General features: G+C 41.4%; 2 protein-coding genes across 9 annotated transcripts in view; one reads left to right on the forward strand and one right to left on the reverse strand.

The window, feature by feature from the left end:
• Window positions 1-15417, reverse strand: part of evi5b (ecotropic viral integration site 5b) — a 58367-nt gene extending 42950 nt beyond the window's left edge. For 4 of the 6 annotated variants that reach the window (XM_031575431.2, XM_031575430.2, XM_031575429.2 and 1 more), the window contains exon 1: window positions 15187-15416. The gene's annotated coding sequence lies outside the window, so the exon portion shown is untranslated. Of the gene's footprint in view, window positions 1-681; window positions 1292-15186 lie in introns of those variants that run through there. The other 2 variants (XM_012839580.3, XM_031575428.2) reach the window with 2 other exon arrangements.
• A 2401-nt stretch (window positions 15418-17818) lies between these two features.
• Window positions 17819-23572, forward strand: scamp4 (secretory carrier membrane protein 4). Of its 3 annotated transcripts, none has more exons than XM_012839477.3 (7): window positions 17819-17910; window positions 18512-18543; window positions 19139-19267; window positions 19361-19517; window positions 19645-19746; window positions 19973-20090; window positions 22234-23572. In XM_012839477.3, the coding sequence occupies exons 2-7, from the start codon at window positions 18537-18539 to the stop codon at window positions 22417-22419; spliced, it is 699 nt and encodes a 232-aa protein (XP_012694931.1). In that variant the 5' UTR covers window positions 17819-17910; window positions 18512-18536; the 3' UTR covers window positions 22420-23572. The 3 variants fall into 3 exon arrangements, with proteins under 3 accessions (XP_012694931.1, XP_031431294.1, XP_031431295.1); XM_031575434.1 differs by lacking the exon at window positions 17819-17910 and adding an exon at window positions 17919-18302; XM_031575435.1 differs by lacking the exon at window positions 17819-17910 and adding an exon at window positions 17919-18282.
• The last annotated feature ends 698 nt before the right edge of the window (window positions 23573-24270 follow it).

Consider the following 24270-nt stretch of genomic DNA (forward strand, 5'->3'; position numbering starts at 1 on the left):
GTTCTGCTTTATAGTACTGAACTAAAAACTGTACATCTCTCAAGCTATATCCACTGATTTGGATCATATAGAAACACAAATACAGGAAAAGTCCTGTCCATGAGGTTCTGTGCAGTGAATTAGCATAAATCGACACTTGATACAAAATGGCCATGGCCATGGCTATGTCTACTTCCTTTCTCAAGAAACAAAAACAGCGTAGAGTAACGTAGACCAGGGAGATGAAGTGAGCCATCCTCAATCAGTGATCAAAGACCTAGACCTACACCTAGACCTGGCAATGAAAGACAGGCACTTTGAAGAGCCTGGGTGATTCAGCAGTCTCAAGGACCTCCTGTAACATTAACACTGGCTGATGAAGCCCAAGCTCCAGTGTTGACAGCTCTTCAAACGCAGCACAACCAGACAGCAGAGAAATAAAAGTGTTTTTTTGATCGCTAGTCGTGGCTGAATCAGTACTTTCCAAAGCTAGAGTGACTAACACAGATCCCTCTGATAACAGGTCAGGAAACACCAGGCACCGGCTAGAACCTCTGCATGACACAACAGGCTCTCAAATAACAACCTGGAGAGAAGTTCTCAACACACCATACACAGTGATTCACAAAAGTGCCTCCATTTACTTGAAATTATAAAAACTGAACCATATAACATATTGTATTATCACTCAGGCACACTCACCTGAGAAAAATGCACTTTCCCTCATAAACCAAGTACTATTTACATAAGCCCAGAGAGACAGACAGAACGAATGGAGAGCAATCTTGCTGGTAAGGTTAAAAATGGGCGTGTTTCAGTTCGCTGGACGAGTTGAGGGCTCTGCAGCAGCTTGTTGCTGTCCGAGGAGGAATTTTCCTGCCCCTGAGCTCAGGATGTGTTTCCTCACGCCGACCCCCTTCAGGCACTCTGCCGAGTCATGAGTCTGTCACGGTGACACCCTGGTGGTCAAAGTGCACCTGCGGCAGCACCGACACTAAACCATGTGAAGGCACACGAACAGGAAGAGGATGAGTCCTCTGCTTCTTTTGTCTTTCGCCTCTCTATATACATCAGCTACATTCTTCTTCCCTCTTTTTAGGTTTATCTAATTACCTCACTAGATCTCTCTCTCTGTCTCTCCAACTCGTAGAATCTCTCTCCTCTCAGTCTCTGTGTGCTGAGACACGGCTCTGGAATCCACCTGACCAGAAAGAAGCAGCTTCTGAAAATTCCTGTTCTTTCGTAGCAACCGACATCAGTAAATGTACGTTTCCCCTCAGCACACCCAGCAACTTCAAACACTGCAGCAACCACTGCTGCTGCTGCTGCTCTGAAAGGGGAACTCCTCAGTTCCTGGACAGCACTTGTAGCACTGACGTTTCTGCAGAATCTGTCGAAAGACACAAAAACAAAACCCTGTCCACAAACTCTTGAGGGTATTTTCTCACACTAACCAGCTGAGAAACAAGGCTCCCACTCGCTGCCTGTGAATGTTTTCAAATGCCTTAAAGTGAGATCAACCAGATATTGTTTTCCTTGTGCACCAAATACACCTGACCTTTCTTTCTCTTGCTACACACCGTTTGACATTGATTGCAAAATAAAGGGATACACAGAGAAGTTAGAGAGGGAGAGAAGAAGGTAAAAGGCAGACAGAAAGAAAAAGGAAGCAAAAAAGTAAGACGTGGGGCCTGGTAGGGAAACCCAAGATATGAAGGACAAAGTGCACAAGCGTGACTGATTAGAAACAGGCAGCTGCCAGACGGCAGCAGGGGCCTTGACGGCACCTTCGGACACTATGACGTGGGGCTTTACACTGGACTCCTCCTTGAGCTGGACCGACAACAGATCAATTTTCACTCTGAAAAGACAGGCAGCACCAAAGCATTGTCCTCTCAAGTGTTTTCCTCAGCCTCCCACTCATGTAGACCAAAACACAGGGTAGAAAGAAAAAAAAAACAGCCTAACTGAGAGCCGTCCCTAATTTCAGTCAGGCACTCAGTAACGATCAGTCCATGTGAAGGTCCTCTTTTGTTAAACAGAATGATTTACAGTGGAGGGTGATACCAGCAGTGGACGGCTTTGGTCCCAGACTCCTTTCTATATCCAGCTCCAAGGAGAAGAGCTCATAGGCATTTAGAGGATGACTGCTCCTTAAGTACAGTCCTTTTTTCCATTTAATTCTTCTCCAGGACTGGAAATATTGACTTTAGTTTGTCTTGCCGCCCCCCCCCCCCCCCCCAACACACACACAAACTCCCACCAGCACAGCCTCTGTAGGACCAGCTGTTCCTGGGGCCCCCCCAGTGTAAATATAGCCAGCTGCTTTTTTGTGGGGGGAGAAACCGACCTCCACAAACCACACACACCTACTGTGAAGAACACACACACACACACGGTCAACAGAACCACAGAACTCTGAGACTTCTGTCAAACCTTGCAACATTAAGATAAGACATTACACTTTTCCATGTGCCCAAACATAATCCAAGAATGCAACTGCTGTTTAGAAACGCATTTATACAGCTCATGGTCTGCAAGGTGTAGCCTACATACCCCTCACACTACAGCCCATTAAGGAGGTGTTTCTGTTTGCTAACTGTCGATTCTGTCACCTCATTAGGGCACAAATGTCAGCCTTACCTACACACGCTGGCAGACTCAAAATCGAGGTCACTTACTAGCAAACACCTGTGAGAATTTAATACCCTCCGCCGGCCTCAGGGGAGTGTGTGTTTGCAGCCTGCCTGGTAGAGGGCTTGTTCAGGAAAATGTAGTGGCATCATTTCTCCACACCGGCCCTCTCAATTATTCATGTGGAAGAGATCCACTGCATAGTGAGAAGGTTGCATCGAGGAAGGAAAGAGAGGTTGGAGAGAGACAAATGTGTGCAGAGAGCGCAAGCTCAAAAGAGAAGGGTACATAATAACAATGTAGAATGTGTATTTGTGTACTAGAACGGGAGAGAGAGGAGAAAGGACTGAGAGAATGACACAGAAAGCGACAGAAATAACGCTACACAGGCCAGACTCTCATGCATTTTCATAGCATGCAATGAAGATGGAGAGTTCTACCTCTCTCTCTCGTTTTCTCTCTGTAACAATGGTGTTTGATTTCTCCTCTCATCCATCTAGGCACTGTTCACAAAAAAAAATTAAAAGCGGGGTGATTTACGTGTCCTGGGAGAATCTTGCACCTGTTTTAAAAGTGCTCCAGGAATAGTAAAAAATAAATATATAGCTCTTTAAAGACCACCCATGAGAACTGTCAGATGTTCAGCAGTAAGACCCCCCTGTTCTAACATCTCAATGGTATAATCCTCAACAGGCGCTTGCGTCACAGCACCCTGGAAGGAGACACTTGGCCTGATTTGCAAAAGTAAACATCAAGGGAATGGAGAGCCCTAAACACTGGTGGTTGAAAATGCCATGTGACCAGCAGAAGTGGTGCACTAGGTTTTCCACTGCACGAACTTGCAGGCCATTTTAGGGGTCCGGAACCTTTAAGCGGTTTACCATTGCAGGAACATCCCCTGTAGGACCTCTTTCAAGGACGTTTTCGGGGGTTAAATAGGAACCTACTCCAGTATTGATACTTCTGTGCGGCCCTGACTCTGTTGGGTGGGGCTTACAGTGATGGATGATGCTTGTTGGTAAAACACAACGTGAGTGGAAGAGGACAACAACAAGCACCATTTTTGAAACCAGCAAGATTTACCAGAAGTTACGCAGTGAACACAGCAGCATAAATTATAGCTGACATAGTTGGCTTGTTGAGGTTACAGTCACTGAATGAACACAAGCAAAACATCAGCTGAAATATAGGCCTTAAAGTGGCATTATGCAGTAATTGTACTTCAGGGTTAGGGTTAGGATAAGCAGTTTTACCTTAAAATAACAGCTTAAAAGAAATTGGGGCGCTACAATGACTTTTAATATGGAGAATCGCTTCCGTGCCGTTGCCATACCAGGGTCCGTAGGCATATTACTGGGTTATGTAGGTTTGGCTGAAGCCGCCCGGTTTCTACTGTCTGCCGAACTAGTAAGTAGCTTATTTGCCGTCTTGCTTTGTCTTGTGTTGCACTTGCTTGATGTTTGACTGTGTTAGGACAGTTGTTGACTAACTAGTTTGTCATAGTGTCAAAGTAAGCACATTTCAAGAGGTTTCGCTAGTTTTAGCCGCTAGCATCTCGTTAGCGATTAGCAATTGTTCCGTTATGCTGCTTTAATTAATCATAGTGGTGCTGGTATAAATTGTTTATCAAGTAATTACAGCTGCCATAAAGCCATTTAGTTGAGTGTTAGCAATTCTATGGCAAAATTCAACTATTGACTCAACCTTGAGGCAATCTTAACGTTATCTAGAAAATCCCTAGTTTAACAGTTGTGTTTCATTGTGTTAAATGGTTAATGTTGGTGCTGCAATCTGCAATCTTTTCTGTCTGTCTGTCAAGTCTGTCAAGACTTTCTCTTGGGTTCCAGAAATTCCTTCCTTTCTGGCACTGTTGACCTTTCTGTTCACCTCTGGATCTCGCCTCCTTCTCTTGGGCTCCTCCAGCACCATGAGGCCTTTCCCTGGTCTGGCTATTCCTCTTGGTCTCGCACCTTGTGTTGAGGTGAGGGTACCCTAGCCCTACACCACCACGTCTTTGGTTCCTTGGTGCAGGAACAGAAGGAGGAACGGCCTTACATTTCAACACCATCTTGCTCTTTCTGTCGTCTGGCTTAAAGCTGATCTGATATAATTTTTGCTGACACATGTGAGTGATCTTAGCTGTGGGCTCTGTGAGGCTACTTCTACATGTACAAAACACACCCCCACCCAAAGTACCCTGCAGGGAGCAGAAAAACAGGAAACAGACTCCCAGTGTTTTAGTGCATGAAGCCCTGACCCGGTCTCTGACCCCCTGTCCAAACCTGTGTGCAAGCTAGTCCCGGTTGGAAAAACCCAGGAAATCAAGGGCCAAACTTTTTACTGAATGTTTCAGAGAAATGAAGAGGCAGAACAGTCAGTGAATGGATGAGAAATGGAGGGATGAGAATCAGAGAGAAAGGGAGAGAGAGGCCAAGTCAGGAAAAAAAAAATCAGTCTAGACAGGTCTGGTTAGACATCTGACACACAGAGTGACTGCGATAAAAGTTAATAGAGACACAATAGCTGGTATTAACTCTGGGCAAATATAGCAAGCAACGAAGGGGTTCGAAAAAGTTTGGGGCACCAATGGGGCTTGACTAACGTTCCGTAATACAACAAAGTCAGGACAGACATCAAGATGTCCAACCAGTGACAGCAGTGATGATCAACTTGATTCACCTTGGCTCGAGGTTACACATCAGCTTACTAAATTGACATGCCAGAGGATTTACTGACAAGGCTGGCTGTGGACGTAAACAGTCTGAGACGCGGATTTAGTCTGGTCTGCAAGCCACGGGAGAACACATTGAATACTGAATCATGCTGCTGGAGTACAAATTAATTAGGCTAGTTCTTGGAAATCATTATTACTGTTAACAAAGATCTCACCAGTCACCACATTGCAAAATAAACTTGGTGTAAATGTACAGTAGTGTCAAGTCCCACAAAGGGCCAATCTGGCATCTAGTACCCCAGGAAACACCTGATACCTTTGACCACTGAGTTTACATGTGTATAACCAAGATTAATTAGAGGAGTGTTCATGGATCGAATCAGATACTGATATACAGGAACACAGTGGTAAGAATCAGTATCAGTAGTGTGTGTGTTCGTGTGTTGTAGGTTACACTATAGCAGATGAGTACATTTTGGATATTTTCTATTCATGTTGAATGCTCACCCTACATATCCAAATGCCCTCCCAGGGATGACATCCTAAGAACACCACTGGGCTTATTACTATGCTGTAGTACCGCGATCATATAAGGTATTACCAGTGGTAATCCCCCCACCCGCCCCCCCCCCCCCCCCCCCCTTTGCCACTGACTGAACTTACTTTCATACTTTATCCTACTGATGTATGATGTATGCTGTGTGTAGGCCTAAAATTGTATTATGTGTATTATTATTTTTTTAAATCCAGAATTGTGTTTCATATTGGAAGTCTTTGATAGCACTTAAGGTATGCTGTGTGAAATTTGTTTTAACTTTTTATTTCAATTGAACACAACTATTTAGATATAGGATAGGATATGTTAACTTCCTTGATATTACAAATAAACACTGATACTTAAACATGACACTCTGTTCAGTTCTTATCATATCGTATATCGTCATTTCTCCTCAGCATATCACGATATGAGGTTTTTTCAGACGTATCGCTCAGTCCTAGTTCCTGGCTCAAAGCAGTCGGTGAATGAACACATCTCAAGCTGCTGGCTTGTGATTCAGCTGTACAAATAGCCAGCAGGACAGGTACAGTAAACTGCCTTTATCCCTTTAAGAATTTAAACCTCCATCTCAGAGAAAGACAGGCAGGAAAGAGAAGTGATTCACAGGGTGTGTGAGAAAGCAGTGAAATGAAAAACAAGAGACCTGAAAACATACCAGAGACTGCAGGAACCAACCCTGACTCCTTTCAGGTCCGTTATCTGGGAAGAAATACCTACTCCGGGGTAAGTACGTCTGTGCGGGCCTGAAACTGCTGGGTTGGGCCTTGCAGTGATGGTTAATGCTAATTGGTTAAATGCAACGTGGGTGGAAGACAGTGAACGCCATTTTCAAAACCAGTATTTTTTTAAGCAGAGGTTGCAGTAAATACAGCAAAAGAAATTGCAGTTTTTATGGTGTAAACATATTGAGGTTACTGTCACTGAATGAACACACGCAAAATATGAGGGGCTGGTATCTTAATTTATCAAGAAATGACAGCTGCCATGAAGCCATTTAATGTGTTAACTTTACAGCATCTCGACTCGACCTTGAGGTAATCCTAAAAATTCTCTAGTTTAAAGTCTAATGTTGGTTCTGCTGCTGGATAAATATGTTGTTACTTTATCGTGTTTGGAATTGACGTCGCTATCAAAGAGCAAAATAACTTGGCTATGTCAACTAGGTCTGGCTGTTCCTGCACCGCGGTGGAAAAGGAAAAGACAAAAATGATGGAGCACTGGGCTGTTCCGGTAAATGTCGGAGCCACAATCTGCAATGGAAAGGCACCTTATTCAGCTTCCTGGAGGCTTTTTCAGACTCCTGACTCAGCCAAACTGATCAAATATCAGCTCTTTTTGTAATTCCGCCCCTGTATTCCATACCAAAAAGACGCATGACTCAAATATTAGAGCTGCAACGATTAGTCGACGAAATCGACGACGTCGATTGTGAAAAATTGTCGACGATGATTTTTATTGTCGACGCGTCATACAATATATAAAAAATTTAAATAATTTTTTTTTTTTTTTTTGGCAGACGCTAGCAGAGCTACCAGTAATTTTCATTCGGCATTGCAATGCACTATAGGAAGTGCGAAATAGTGCATCTTTAACTAATAATAATTGACCATCATTGAGAAAAATGGAACATAATCTGCAAATAGCCTAGCATACAAATCATGCACCGTTTTCTTTGCCCTCCGTTCTCGTACCATCATGTGCTGCATATCAGAAATGGCCGACTGAAAAGCGAATTATTCTGAGACGGCTGTTGTTACCATGGAAACAATAAACAAAGCTAGCTTTAGTAGCTGCTGCATATGAGATATGGCTAACAGAAAAGTTGTCATTTTTCTCAATGATGGTCAATTATAAGTAGTTAAAGAAGCACTATTCCAGTATTTCAAAGAGAGTGAGCTGTGGGAGCACAAGAACAGTGAGTGTCTAGCAGCAATTATCATAGACATATATGATATATCTATAACTTATAGTAAAGTTTAAGCTTACATGTTGGAAAACAGAACGTCTCATGAAGGATGCTTGCTAACACTATTTCAGTTATGTTAAGTGCAATGTAGTAAATCAGTGAATTATCAGAGTAGCCTGTATTTTCGTTTGTTCTGAGTAGTTAACCTCCTCCACTTAGCATTCTTCAAACAAAAGATTGTGGAAAAAAAATATATTTCATAAGTTGAATTTGAATGTCACTTGCAGCCCAGTTATTCTTGTGTTATTTTGCACTTGCAGAGGCTTGATTGCTAATTTGAGTTACTTTTAAAACTTTATTTGCACTTTCTCTTTACTTTTAAAAGCATATTTGCACTTTAATTTGTATTACTATTTAATTTATGTATTATGATGATTACATTTGTTACTCAAATACATTTGAAATTCAAATTCCAACATTTTGAGTCGTTATTTTAATTTGCTATGGGAAATAATCATTAGATTAGTCGATTAATCGAAAAAATAGTCGATAGATTAATCGATTACCAAAATAATCGTTAGTTGCAGCCCTATCAAATATACAAATGTAAGCCTCAACACAATAAGCGTAAAGTTATGAATTTTTAAACAACATTTGCAGGCATTTGACACTTGCTTTAAATGATTCAATGACATTCGCAACGTCTGTCTTATATTACAACAAATGAACAAATGGAAAAAAGCTCCTACCACCTGTTGGATGAGCCATAAATATAATCTAACAAGGCACACGGCAGCGATTCTCTAACACCAGTGACCCATTGACATGCTGGCACACAGACAGAAAATACACTCTGCTATTAAAATATGAATCAGTCAATGTTCAAAACGTTAATGGCCTCTAGTCATTGTGTGCAATGCGCCGTATCAAAATCTAAAAGCTCAAGTCTATGTTCCTCAGAAGAAGGTTGTCTTTGCCTTCACGGCACAGCAACAGATGGCAATCAAGACTCTTTTCATTAGTACACCAGACCCACTCCTTGCCATCTTTGGTTCAGTGGTGTATGATCCCAACATTACAAGCTATGAAGGGCAAGCCATTTCCCTCTGTACTCTGTTGGCCAGGCGCCTCATTTTGCAACAGTGGAAGTCAGACGCTGGCCCCCTATTCCAACAGTGGCTTAGGGAGTTGGGCAATATATTGCATATGGAAAGACTCCGCTATACGATCACCAACAAAGAACGACACTTCCGAAAAACATGGCAACCTCTGCTACACAAATGGGCAGCCGCCAGCGAGAAAAAACAGGCCCAATGAGCAACTTCTAGCACTTGAGTTCACAACTTTTCTCTTCTTTTCCTGAACTAGTCTTGTGCATAATGCTATCTGTCAAGATTCAATCTACCCCCATATGCTGGCCTTTATTTCTTTATTTTGTATTATTTAAAAATATTTGTTTACATTTTTTTTTATTGTGTTTTCTTTTATTTATTTATTTAAATTTTCCTGAGGGTGGTGGGTGGGTGGGAGGCTGATGGGAGGTTGGGGATGGTTGGCTTTTGTTGTTTATGTTGTTGTAAAATCTCAGAAAATATGAAGGATACCTTTGTAATCTTATTCCGTACAACCCCAATGTACCCTTCATTCTATATATATATATATATATATATATATATATATATGTATATATATATAAAAGACTCTTTTCATTAGTGGTACCTCGGTGGTGGAATTACCTACCTAATGCTATCCGATCAAGGGATGGAAGCCTACATTCAAAGAGACCCACAAAGTGTTTAAACACTCACCTCTTTAGAACCTGTAATTCGGTCAGGCTACCCACTATGTAGTTCTATTGTTTGGTTCAGAACACCCTGCGAAAATGTAAGAAAAGTCTTCACAGCACAACATCGCCAACAATATCGCCAAGACTCCAGCTAGCATGTCAGCAAGCTTTCATCATTGCCAACGATGGTGGATGCTGGTGATGTTTGCCGAGGTTTTTGCAGTGGCTCACGAGTTTTAGACCAAAACTCCATAATGTTTCTTTAAACAGAGTTGGTAGTAAGCAAGACACAAAGCCACCTGCTTCCTTCCAGCCTGCCTCCTTCGCTTTCTTAATGTTTCTTTCATAGTGATGATATCATAACCATAGCCTATTATATTCTAAGATCAGCCATCACAAACTTTCACAGCCCCACAAAGCATATTTAGTTTGTCAGTGCAATTGAAAGTTAACAGTGCTATCTTCTAGGTCTTCGGCCTACAACTGTCATGCTTCTATTCCCCTGAAATAGACACAGCACCAAGCTAACTTTGCTAGATTTGGCTGCAATTTTCACTACACTAGCCAGAATTTAGCATGAGAGCATCAGCTTGTTTGATGCCATCATGCAGATATATGGTGAACACTTACTAAAGAATGTCAACCAGACACTGGGAGAGACAGCTAGACAGTCAAGACAGACAGAGAACTAACTAGCATGAAAGTACTGAGATGGGGAAAAGTATGCAAAGTAGGGATGGGCATAATTAATCGACGATTGATTAATTGATCATTAAGAATTTCCTCAATGAAATTATTTTTTCATCGATTAAACCTAATGCATGTTCTGTTGCGTAGTGTGCGTGTAATTTATTTATTTTAGGGCTGTCAAAGTTAACGCGTTATTCTATGAGATTATTGTGAGATTAATGCAATAAAATATTTGAACGCAGTTAACGCAACTTTGTTTACGTCCGGTGCGCGTTGACCCATGGCACGAAACCGCCGCGTGTCTGCAGTCAGTTAGATAGAAGAGACCGAGACGGTAGTTGAAGATGGAGAGAGCTGAGGGATTGTTGGGCGGAAAGTTTCTCGACAAAACTAAAGTTGTATCTAGCATTTGTCAAGCTGAATGTAGCTATCACAGAAGCAGCTCGTCTTTAAGTTATCACCTTAATGGAAAGCACCCGACAGAAAGCAGTCCCAGGTTAGATGGTCGCCAACCCACACTCCACGACTTCTCTAGGAAATTAACTAGACCAGTCCGTGAAAAGGTTACCAACGCTGTAGCAGTTTTGGTTGCCTATGACTGTCGGCCCTTCAACATAGTTGAAGACAGTGGGCTGACTGAGGTGATTCGAATTGCTTCAGGGGACAATTCTTACGATTTACCGTCGAGAGGCACCATTGTGTCTCGCATACATTCCTTGTATGACGGCGAGAGAGCACGAAAAAAATACAATTAAACAACAGTGTCTAAAATACACGCTGTCTGAAGTGATTACTCGTTAATTTATAAGATTTAGTCTTTAGAAGAAAACAAACTTTTAATCACGATGAATGAATTTCAAAATGTGAGATTAATTAGTTAGAGAGAAAAAAAAAGTTGTGTTTATGAGCACCGGCTTCTAGCTGTCGGCTCCGCTGCTTAAGAGTACAGCAGCGCATATTTTCAAGTGTAACCATTGAACGGATCCCGTTTAACTGCCACAAGAGTTGTCCATCTTGTAATAAAGATCTCAATGAGGAAACACGCTGTGTTTTTTCTATTTTCTCTGCATTTTAATATAGCCTATAAATAGTGAATTTTAATATAAAAATATTAATGATTAATCGAAAATCGATCGTTAATTCTCCCGACGATCAATTAAGACAATTTAATCGAATGCCCATCCCTAATGCAAAGTATAGCTGAGGTGAATATGACTGTGGCAGAGGTAAAGGTTCCAGGTCAGGCAATCAAGCTGGCAAAGGATAGGAGAGGCTTCAACAAGGGTGGGTGAGATCTCACAGCCTACTGGCCTGGTTGCCAAACTTGAAGCTACCTTCTACACCAATCCTGAACCAGTTATTAAAATCGCACACAAATGGAGCTGTAACTGCAACCAGCAGACAGGACAGAACAGAGAAGATAAGAGAAGATGAGAAAAGAAAAGAAAAGTGCATAGGCATGTTCCATTCTCTCCAAACACTTGCACATACACACTTCATGCTGGGCCCAGATGGTCCAGGCGCTAGTTATGCAAGAACTATAATGTCAGGCCCATGTCAGGCCACAAGAGAGGACACTTAAAAGAGACAGACCTCCTTTTTTGAAAGAAATGCATCTCAGAGTCTGGTTGCTGTGTTTAAAATATGCTTCCTTAAGGCATACTGATGACAACCCCGTCTCGTGTTTTCTGTGCCTGAAGAATTGCTGCTGTTTATGGAGATGTTAGTGGAAGGGACTTTAGTAGGATAAAAGAGTAGACAGTGAGTGGACAGTAAAGAGGACAGAACAGCATAACAAGGGGAGAAGCTGGCTGAGCAGTGGAGTCAATGTGAAGCACTGTGGGTCCCCTGTGAAGCACTGTGGGTCTACCACCCAAACATGGGAGTCAGCAGAGCGAAACCAGCCATGGTATTTCCTCCTCCACCACCACTGCTCTGCATCTGTGTGTGTGTGTGTCTGTGTGTGTGTGTGTGTGTGTGTGTGTGTGTGTGTGTGAGTACGCAAGTGAGACAGAAAGAAGAGGGAGGGCCTCTGAGGGCCTACTAAACACACAAACACGTGGACACATACACACAAAAAGCAGAACTGCAACCAAAAAATTAAAAATAATAATCTCAAAGGGAACAGTATCAACTAATATTTGTTTTCCATACAGATGTATTTTCACAGAAGGGTCAAGTGGATTTCTGAGGAACAATTATACCAGGAGATGATTGATGATGATTTGCAACTTTTCCTCTCGCTCTCACACACACCTATACAGCATCCTCTAGTGTATTATACAGATTCAGTCCATGGTATCCCATTCATCCTGTCTGACATACATTTGCCATCAGCTCTCTCCCTCTTTGCTGTGCCCTTTTCAAATGTATGGTGGAGTGAAAAGAAAAACTGAGAATTTCAATGAGCCATTCATGTCCAACCCACATTCACACTGGCCTGGGGGAGTGGGAGGAGTGTCGGTAAAGAAGAAAGGGCTCCCAGTTCACACACACACACACCATCAGATCTGTGCAGCAGAGAGTTCATCAGTGGTGTTCCCAGAAAGGTTTTCATCACACTGGGTATTAAGGAGAGAGCTGGACCAGGGAGCTGGAGATGGAACCGCACAGACACAAGGGTCGTTAATCCACACGGCACATTTCATCTTTGTGGTTAAAACACCATGCATGACTGGAATACAGTAATGTTACCAGTAGCAGTATATTATGCCTGAGGAATGAGGACTAAGATGGTGGTGTCATGACGATCATGGCCACAGCCAGGTATTTTACCAAGAAGCAGAATTAAAATGAGAGGAGAGAACAGCCTCTGGTGCAAAGGAGGTGGGTCATCTTTCAGAAACAAACCATGAGGTGTCTTCTGCTTTGGACGAGTTCAGACAAGCTGGATCTCCGTCTACACTTCCCTGTCAGTGTCTTTCACACATCAGTGCATTTTTCCATCTCTTCATTGTCTCCAAACACATCTTGCATTGTTGGGGTCTTGTTTCTGTCTTTTTTTGTACATCATTGTCTTTCCCTTCCCTGTCTTCATTTGCTTTTCATTTGTGTCCGACTGCCATCTTCCTCTTTTGCCATCCCCTCTATCTGCTTGCACACTGCCCATGCCTTCCTGTCTCTGTCTTCAGTGCTGTGATTAAAATCTTTGTCCTCAACTCCCAATTCTCTGACAGTGAGCCGGCAGCAACAAAGAATGGGGTGGAGTGGGTAAGATTGAGGTGGGGTGGGGGTGGGGGGTGTCTCTGGCATGGAGGTTGTGCCAAAGACCCAAGGGCGACAGAGCAGCATGTGATTTCATTAAAGTGTAGCCTGTACTTCAGATTCATAATTAACCTAAATTCGTAAGAAAGCAAATATGACTGGGAACACCTTGCTTTGAACTCTGTGCTCACTGTTTGTGCACATGAGTGTGACTGTGTGAGCGAGACAAAAACAGAGACTGGGTGGGGGAGAGGTGGGGGGTACAGGTTGTAGTGTTTACATTTGCTACCGCTATCAAGCATTAAGCAGCATACTTTGGCAGTACTTCAACACCTGGCAGTGTTGCAGTGCAACATACTCATGGCAATGAGATACCCCACTCCCCCATGCCCCTTCAAACCACAGCGAGTGCGCTAAAACACACACACACATCAGTGCCACCTGAGCAAAGTGCCTTCTGACGCTGACTGAGAGCAGGCTCAAGGCTAAAGTGGATCAGCACAGATCAAAGTGGATCCACTGTAATCACGGCAAAGCCGGGAAGCAGGATGCAGTGCAGCACGTGCCTGACGCAACTTCTGGTTCTCTTCAGATAGGGTTAGGTGAGGGAGAAGAGTGGAATGATTCCCTGCAACTCAAAGCAGGTTCATGACCATCATTTGGGATGAACATGCCCAGCCAGACTGTAATAGAGTTTTCCTGGAAGTTCATTCACCAAAAACCCTCACACACATGTAAACAAAAAAAACAAGGTATTGAGCCACAAGATGGTGCTTGAAAGGACTCTTGAAAAACACGCATAAGCATACATTTTCCAACTGAAGCAACTATTACAGATATTTATCTACACACTTGCAAAAATCACTGTCTACTGTCTAAACTAGACTGTAGTAGTTACAGTGCACTTTTGTTCTGTACATATTGTTGTGTGTTAGACTTGCGGCGTTTGGCGCTAACCATCAAAACCACTATCTACAGTACAACTAACATTGGCTGACCATACAGATGCTGCATATGATGTGCTAATAATGACAACCCTTTAACCGGTAAAAACAACTCTCTGCGCACAAGCAAATTCTGTTTGGGTTCCATTCAGAATATGGAGAATGACTTATAAACTGGACGATTAACTAGTATCCGTCACTGTGATTCCTGTTTACAACTCATCAGTTGGATATAATAAAGATGAATTTAAACTGACAGCAGTGGTTAACATCACCAAGCTATAATAGCTAGCTGATTTGATAAAACATTAACGTTAGTGAATGTTTGGAGCTGCCCTTAAAGCGCAACTACCCAGGCGCATTGTATCAACAGTTCCATTGACGTAAATTGTTTAGTTCACCAAGTAAGCCGAAATGAATATAAACTTAGACGACACGTAAACTAACGTTATTCAATAAATGTTTCCAGAGGTATCATGCTATCATCAGCTAGCTGGCTAGGATAATGTTAGTGAGTGATATCTGACCAGCTAGCAAGCCAACTGCAACAGTATATTTTCGGGCTAGTTGGTTAGCTACCTAGCAAACGTTACTCTAAAATAAAAGGGCAAATTTGCTATCTACAGTACACTGGCATGCTTATTATTGCAGAAAATACTTCAAGTCTCCTTTTTTAAAAACGTCAAGTTAACAAGAAAGCGTAAAAACATATACTAGTAACAAGCAACAGTCAGTCAAATAATAAGCTAGCTGGCGCCCTCCTGCAGCCAGAACAACTGCGAAAAAAAACAACACAGTAAACGTTATTACCTTGGAAGTCTTTTCAGTCCCAGAAATTAAAAATTAACTTTCCATAGAGAGAAGCACAACACCATTATCTTCTTGCAGATTATTTTAGGTGAATACAAAGTTCAACTTCCAAGTCGCTGGTTAATTTTCACGCTGTCAGGATTTCCACCCAAGAAGGCATTAGCCCTATCCGGCAAATTGTACGTCCATAACAGAGCAAAGCTGCCACCGACTGAAGTCAAGCTGCTCGTACTGCCAACAGACGGATGGCTATGGAAAGTCATTTCATATTTGCGTTCATGTTTTACCTACCAACGATGCAGAACATCATCAGTATCGTTTTCAAATACACTGAGAATTTGCTGATAAAAGTCAAAGAAGTAGGAAGCCAAGTGTACAAGGCATCGTTAGATTACCCCGCCGTATGCAAAGCCAGAACAGCCGGAATTGCAGACAGGTCCAGTGTTTTCTGATAGACAAAAAGTGTAACTAATAACAAATAATTTGAAGTAGGCCTACCTAACTAACAGTCTTTTATCTAACAGATTAAAATTAGGCCAATTATTAGCATGAATTTAAATGTCACCTCTGACACACAAGTGATCTACGATATCTAATAATATTGAATATTAGTCTTAAAAGTAAAAAGACTTGCCATAGGTAACTGCCCCTGCAAGCCCAGAGAAGTAAATACACACTGCCATCTGCTGCATAATATGTGTCACAGATGTGACGTTCGTAAAGAACAAACACAATTTTCTTCATATTTCTTCCTAGCTTTGAAAAAAACGAAACAGAGTCGATCGAATAATAATACATATAATAATAATAATAATAATAATAATAATAATAATACATAGCATTTATATAGCGCTTTTCACAGTTTTCAAAGACTCTTAATAATGATTTTTAAACAACCCAATGTTGTGTTACAGCTGGGCAGCTAAAATAGGCCTAATATATTTCGTGTTGTAAGAGGTTATTATTACTGGTTATCCAAACGTATCCAAATAAGCCTCTAACTAATACCAAATGTACATAGAAGCAAAGGCCTCAGCTGGAGAGCCAGGTTTTATTCAGGCTTCATTTAAGGAAGTTGAGTACTTCTTGTTTAGGTGTTTCAGGGTAATTGAAGCTTGCCAAATCAGATGACAATATATTCTCTTCTTCACGTGTGGATTATCTACATTCACAAAATAGCATTTGATAATTATATCCATTATTTCCAAGGAACCTTACCATCAGTTGGCCCTCACAGTTGGATGTTTACTGCTATTCCAAGAAGAGTTTTGAGACAGAGACACACAGTTTTGGTTCACCACTGAAAAGCCGGCCCTTGCCACTCACTTTTCAGGTTTTGCACGTAATCGCGGTGCATGCGGATCATATTTCTCAAGTTTGACACGCCCTCATAAACTGCTGAAGTGCATAAATGACGCAGTAGCCTTGCTTTTGTAAAAAGTCTATTCACTAGTCTGGAGCTATTTAAAGAGTACAAAGGCCTACATGACATTTAAGTGTCTTTCGCACAAGCAGACGGGGGCACATCTTGGGGATACATTTATGTGTGGTTGCTTATACATTTTTGTTCCTGGAAGGAAGAACAAAAAGAAAACTTGTTCAAAGATGAGTAATACAAAATCTACATACACATTAGTTGAGTTGCATGCTGAAAAAACAGAACTAAAATATAGTATGATCAGTTCTTCACATACAGCATTAAACTCAATCAGTTTTCAACAAAACACCATTTTCATCCAAAATTATGTCATCATTCATCATTTCCAGACCACAAACAAAAAACATTAGAGGATGTAGTGCAGCATTTTATGAACAAACATGGTCAAATGGCTTTATGACTTTACTAGATTAAAAGAGTGTGGTTATTTGTTTCAGACTAAGTGGTTCTGAACAGGAGTTCCATATTGTCACCTGTTTTGTTCTCTTCATAAACAATTGTTTTATAGATATGGTGATGGTGGACTAAGTCCCTCTAACATAGGAAGGATACACAGGCACTGAGTCAACACATTCAAATATATTCATAAGATTACTGTGAGTGAGTTGGCATCTGTCACTCCTCCACTCCTGTCTGTCTCAAGGGTAAGGACAACTTGTTGAGCTTGTGGCAGAGAGCATTCGTGCGTTTCTTTGAAGACTAGGTCTAAAAAAACGTAAAATATATTTTAATTGATACATTTTAAAGGTTGCTTGCGTTAACTAATAAATAAATCATGCATTCAGGATGTCAGGAGAGGAACTTTAAAAAGCTGGTCTACGAAACTCCACATTCCAGAAATGAATTGAATGGACTGGCCTTCCATACCTGAACAAGAAAAAGTAATCAACACTGTTAATATTACCATTTATTTTAAATCAGTCTACAATGACAGGATATCACTCACACACTAAAACGATGCCTACTATACTGAGCACGAAAATGAACAGTGGAAGCCGAGTCACAGATGCACTGCAAGAGACTGACTGCGTCAAACTTCATCAAATTAAAACAGGACAACATTCCTTGCTCTAATGAGAGCATTCGCAGGTCACATGGTTGTAGCCTCCGCCCTCTGATGACTCTTCTGGACCTGTAGTTTTATGGTGTGCACATAGTCAAACAAAAAAATATTACAGAAGAAGTTCGGAACTACTCTTCCCACAATGCAATATAAAGGTTTTCTCGGGTCCACGAGATTCAGCAGGGCAGGACTGGTGGATACATCTTTGGAAGTTAGCGGACAGGTAGGGTGCCACCATAAACTTAGACGAAACAAATTGTACTGTAAAGTCTTGGCGTGTAACATTATCCAACTGTCTCCTGATAAAGTATTTCCTGATTGGTTTCATCATTTCAGTGTGATGATATCCTCTTCAACTGCCTGTAAAACGTTGTTCAATTGGGAAATAGCGGCTGTACAGGTTAGCTAGAATAGTTGTCGCTAGCAAGTAGGCTAAGTTCACCGTCAAACATGGCTAGTCTCCAGAAACTGCTGCGTTCATATATGGTTTGTGTGTAAGTTACTCTAAAGGGATAAAACGTGTCTTTTCGAGTCACGTCTTTTTTCGAGCTTACAGGGGAAAATAATGGCATTGTCACTAGAGGCTCAACTTCAGGTTCGGTCCATTTCTGGGTTGTATGTATCCATTGATGCGGTAACGTTCTCTGTTTTGGTTAATCCAAGATGTCAAATCAGTTACTTAATGAAGGTCTACATTTGCTTAACTGGATGATGGGCCAAAGATTGACAATTATTAATGTTATTTTACAGCAATGGGATATGTTGAAGGCTGAATGTATGAAATTGCTAAACTATCTCTGTGTCACGTAACGTTACTTTTACAGAGAATTTGAAGACTGAACCAAAATAATGACAGGTAAGAAGAAGTACAGTTGGATTGTGTATGAACTGAATATCTGATCCGGTTGTATTGTATCAAATAGCATGCAGCGGGGGTGGGGGATGGAAACCCTGTTTTGAACTCCCTAGATGGCACATATCCATATCATTGTTTTGTAACCATGCACTAACAATAAAACAAAACAGTTCTGTTTTGTGTTAGATTCAGCATTGTCTGGCTGAAATTTAGAGAAGGTGTCACACATCACATTTGCCATGGCATAAAGGCATATGATGACAGCTGATAATTTGTTTACAACAATGAAATCTGATGAACCACGTTTATTTAATTTAATTTAATTTGTTTATACTAGAAAATAAGGGTAAAAGTAAAGAAATGTATTGTTGTACTAAAATGGACTGTATTAATAGCTAGGAACAAACATAGCTTAAAATGAAACATTTGTTTCTATCGAACCAATTCTTAACCAGTTATATCGAATTACAAAGATTAAATACCTTGATGACCTTTTCAGAAAAAATCTAGATATCTAGACTTTGTCAGACATTTTGTCATCCTGTTTTTATCCTCAAACCCACAATCGCTATTCTCTTTTTCTTCTGTCTCACAGAGAGAGTCAACAACTTCCCACCTTTACCTCAGTTTTTTCGCATAAAGCCTTGCTTTTATCAGGATGTGGAAGAGGAGATTCCACCACCACACCGTCAGTTAGTCCGCAGAGTGTACAACCTGTGGATATGTAAGTAATTACTTTTGCATTTATAAATCATAATTATACCATTGTCATCAAGGTACTACCATATCCATAAAAAAATGTCTTGTGCTTGTGCAGTGTACTCTATCACACTTTGTGTGAATGTAGTGTCCTGCATCGCGTGGTGGGCAGGAGGGGGCAGCGGGGTCAACTTTGGCCTCGCACTCCTCTGGCTCGTGCTCTTCGGCCCCTGCAGCTACACCTGCTGGTTTAGGCCGCTCTACAAAGCTTTCCGGTGAGGGTCAGCCCTGATCTGGGTATACAGTAGGTGGTCACACCACAGGAAGTCTGATTTTGAACATGAAATGCCATTGGAACCTGGCTTAAATTCTAACTCGCCATCACTGTCTCTGTTTTTGTAGGGCTGACAGCTCCTTCAACTTCATGGTGTTCTTCTTCATCTTCTTCCTTCAGTGTGTCCTTTCACTCATTCAGACCATTGGATTATCAGGGTGGGGAGCCTGGTGAGTATATTGAGGAAGGATTTATAATCGCACCTTAATACCCAGTGCTATCACAGCAATGGATTTATTGTGTTGTCACGCTATGTGGTTGTGGTTCAGATATCTTGAAGGCAAGGCTTACTATTATTAGTTCCCCTTGAACATTAGAATAAATACAAATACGTTAGAATACAGTAGTAGAATGATCTAACCCTGATCTCTTTATTTCTCCTGTCATATTTACCAGTGGTTGGATAGCCACAGTGTTTTTCTTCAGCTATAATGTGGGCTCGGCTGTGATCATGCTGTTCTCAGCAATTCTCTTTACTGTCGTTACTGTCCTCATGGGACTGGTGCTGATCCGGGTGAGTCCAGAACACACTCATGCACCTATACAGATTATCAGTTAAGACAACATTTGCGAAGTGGGCTTGATTTTCATTTTATATAAGAAATAGAGTTCGATTGAGGCCAAAAAGCATCTGATAAGGAAATGTGAGGTCTATGTTTTCACCTAACAGCATCAGTGATTGCATGCATTAATTAGTGTTTTATTTATATTTTTATATACATATATATATACAGTACCAGTCAAAAGTTTGGACACACCTTTAATTTTTGGGAGAAGTGTTTTCTTTACTTTTATTATTTTCTACATTGTAGATTAATACTGAATACATTTAAACTACGATGGAACACATATGGAATGATGTACTAAACAAAAAAAGTGTTATCTACCATGTAGAAAATAATAAAAGTAAAGAAAAAACTTCTCCAAAAATGAGAAGGTGTGTCCAAACTTTTGACTGGTACTGTATATATACAGTGGGGAAAATAAGTATTTGAACCCCTGCCGATTTCACAAGTTTGGCCACTTGCAAAGAAATGTGTGATCTATAATTGTAATAGAAGGTGTATTTTAACAGTGAGAAACAGAATATCAACTGCATTTGATGCAGAAAATAAGTATTTGAACCCCTAGCAAAACATGACTTAGTACTTGGTAGAATAACCCTTGTTGGCAAGCACAGACGTCAGACTTTTCTTGTAGTTGGTCACCAGGTTTACACACATCTCAGGAGGGATTTTTGTCCACTCCTCTTTGCAGATCCTCTCCAAATCCTTAAGGTTGCGTTTCAATGGGAGGGAATGAGGGAATGAGGTTCAAGCCCAATATTCCACGTTACATGGCCCCATCCATAGTCCCCTCGATGCAGTGGAGTCGTCCTGTACCCTTGGCAGAGAAACAGCCCCAAAGCATAATGTTTCCACCTCCATGCTTGACGGTGGGGATGGTGTTATTGGGGTCATATTCAGCATTCTTCCCCCTCCAAACGCGGCAAGTCGAGTTGATGCCAAATAGCTTGATTTTGGTCTCATCTGACCACATCCTGTCTCCCAATCCTCCTAAGAATCATTCAAGTGTTCATTGGCAAACTTCAGACGGCCCTGTACATGTGCTTCCTTGAGCAGGGGGACCTTGCGAGTGCTGCAGTACTTCAAACCATTACGGCGTAGTGTATTGCCAATAATGTTCTTGGTGACTGTGGTCCCAGCTGCCTTGAGATCATTCACAAGCTCCCCCTGTGTAGTTCTGGGGTTATTCTGCACCTTTCGGATGATCATCGATACCGCACGAGGGGATATCTTGCATGGAGCCCCAGACCTAGAGCGATTGACAGTTGTTTGGTGTTGCTTTCATTTACGAACAATCGCACCAATAGTTGTCTGCTTCTCACCAAGCTGCATGCCTATGGTTTTGTAACCCATTCCAGCCTTGTGCAGGTCTACAATCTTATCTCTGACGTCCTTGGTCAACTCTTTGGTCTTGCCCATGGTGGTGAGGTTGAAGGTGTGAAGTATGATTCTTTGGACAGGTTTCTTTTATACACGTCACCAGTTAAGATCAGGTGTACCTTGTTAGGCCGAATGAGGACTAATCTGTGTGCTTCTTGGGCACATAACTGGTCATTGGGAGCCAGAATTCTTGCTGTTTGCTTGGGGGTTCAAATACTTATTTTCTGCATCAAATACAAATAAAGTCATAAATGTTATAAAATGCAGTTTTCTGGATTTGTTTGTTGATATTCTATTTCTCACTGTTAAAATACACCTACCATTACAATTATAGATCACACATTTTTTTGCAAGTGTCCAAACTTGCGAAATCGGCAGGGGTTCAAATACTTATTTTCCCCACTGTATGTGTGCGTGTATATGTATAATATACACACACACACACACACACACACAACCAAGCATTCATAAATCTTTATGGCTCCATCTCAACCGTTGTTTTAACTTTTCAAACATTGCTCCTCATTTCTGTGAAACAGGAACCTGCATACCTGTAAAGTTCCAAGCTTTGCACAAGTTATTTTGTATCCAGTAATAAAAAAAAGAACTCAACCATTTTTCCCACCATCGCTTTCTTGAACAAATATCACTCTCACACGTTATAAATTTCACTGACTGAAGGTGACCTCACCTCTTTCGTCTCTGCTCCAGGTCCACCGGATGTACCGTGGGGGAGGGGGCAGCATGGCCCGTGCCCAGGAGGAGTGGAGCTCTGGGGCCTGGAAGTCTGCCCCTGTCAGAGAAGTGGGCTTTAATGCCATCGCCTCTGAGTCAGGCCCAAGCCTACCTCAGTATCCCACTTCTGTGCCAAGCTACCCGGATAGCACACCATGGTGATGACCTATGTTGGACACTAGATGGCGCCCTTGCTAATGCGCCAGTTCTCGCACATCTCTCCCTTGCATGGTCGGCATGGGGAGAGTCAAGTCTTGCTAACATCTTAAATCATCATGTTTACATAGAATGCCTTACTGGATTGACTGGATAGCATTGTTGTTTCAGTTAGCCCTATCCTTGATGAAGTACTGGAATATTGATAGTAACAAAACAAAACTGGACAGCACAGTTTGAGATTACAGGTATCAATATATAACATTTCATGTTGTAATAATTATATTACTCCTGTCATTTACCCATCAGTAATGACAGTCTTTAGTTTGAATTAATGTAGAATAAGTCTGGTTAAATACCTCTGTGATATTTCTCTCAAAGAAATAAGATAGGTAAATTTGATGACCTTCAGTAATATATGCATATCTTGGATGAAATGAATGGCATGCATGTCTGAAGAGGGATGATGAATAGGCTGGCTTTAATGCAAAAGGCAATGAACTCTTGCCATTTACCAGCTGTGAGAATTTCAAAATTAGATGAGAGAATGGGTTATTTTGTGTTTATACCGATGTTGGGGTAAAAGCATCTTAAGTATGTCATCTAAAAGCAGCTTGAGAGTGACTTTTGTCACTGCATTGACAGATCATGGTAGCCAAGCTTGGCCTTATTTCTATTTGCTAAACTGCAGAGCTAGAAAATGATTTGCTTCACTGTTGCCTCCTTAGCTAAAAGCCACGTGCCTGACCATGCTTATGTCCCCTTGTTCTGTAGTGTCCATTACCAGCTTTCTACATTTTTGCCACATGCACATGTTCATTTAGTCTCTGTCATAGCTTTATATGGTATGGCAGTTCTGTGAGAAGTGTTCTTGCACACTCTGTTGTGTGTGTGTCTGTGTGTTTTATCCATTTTCATTTCATAGTATTGTGTTTACAGAGTGGCTCCAGCATCAGCCACACATTTTTAAATATAACCTTTTTATTTGCATTTTTTTGTGGTTTGCTAAATTAAGATTTTCCAGGGCAGTTTAATACATTTTTCACTTGTCTCTTAACATGTGATAATCAGAATTTGATGTGTAATGAGATTGCAATTTTTCCCTGCAATGACTTGACTAACGAATGATATTTCAATAAACATTCCTTTTCAAATCAAACTGAGCACAGAGGCCTGTCCTCGTGGATCTAGATCACACCTGTTTTCCTACATGCATAGGAAGAGTACCAAAGGGAGGCTCTGAGGTACCGCTCAGCCAGCCAGTTCCACATAGGAGGCCACACAGTTCCAGTCACTCAGGGGCTTCTACACAGCACTTAACTGGACCCACAGTCTCTTAAGTTGGTGTTGACCTGTAGACCACCTGTTGGCCTGTAGATGGAAATGCACAGTCAGTTCATGACATGGCATTTGACAGAAGATTTTAGGCACGGTGGGTTGTTTTTGTGCAGGCTGTATATTCTAGTCTAGTATAAGACTAATACCAGAAATGATGTATTGATAATGAACAAATGGGTTTTTACTCTAAACAATCTTTATTGAGAAGCAAACGCCCTCTGCCTCCAATTACTAATGTATGATTAGGTCAAATAAGCGCTTCCATACTGCCAGCTGCCTAAGAAGACCCGCTGAATGCAAATATGTCCGTTCAGACAAGCAACAGACAAACAAAAAGTCAGTCAGATGTGGGTTTTTTAGGATTTGAATGTAGAGATCGTAATCAATATGTAAAGGTCAAGTGTGTGTGAGGGGGGCGCAGAGGGTGTTGGCAGGGGGTAGTGGTGTGGTTGGGAACGCATGATTTTGGTGACTAGGAGTGGTGTGCATGTATCCGTTTTGTTTGTGTGTAGGTCTGAG

This window comes from Clupea harengus, chromosome 10 (genome assembly GCF_900700415.2).
Source record: "Clupea harengus chromosome 10, Ch_v2.0.2, whole genome shotgun sequence".
Lineage (NCBI taxonomy): Eukaryota > Metazoa > Chordata > Actinopteri > Clupeiformes > Clupeidae > Clupea > Clupea harengus.

Bases quoted from the DNA above. Each gene is read 5' to 3' on its own strand.
- scamp4 (XM_012839477.3), top strand. The intron at 19,268-19,360 runs GTAAGTAATTAC...GTGCTTGTGCAG, and splicing joins AGTGTACAACCTGTGGATAT to TGTACTCTATCACACTTTGT. The intron at 19,518-19,644 runs GTGAGGGTCAGC...CTGTTTTTGTAG, and splicing joins CCGCTCTACAAAGCTTTCCG to GGCTGACAGCTCCTTCAACT.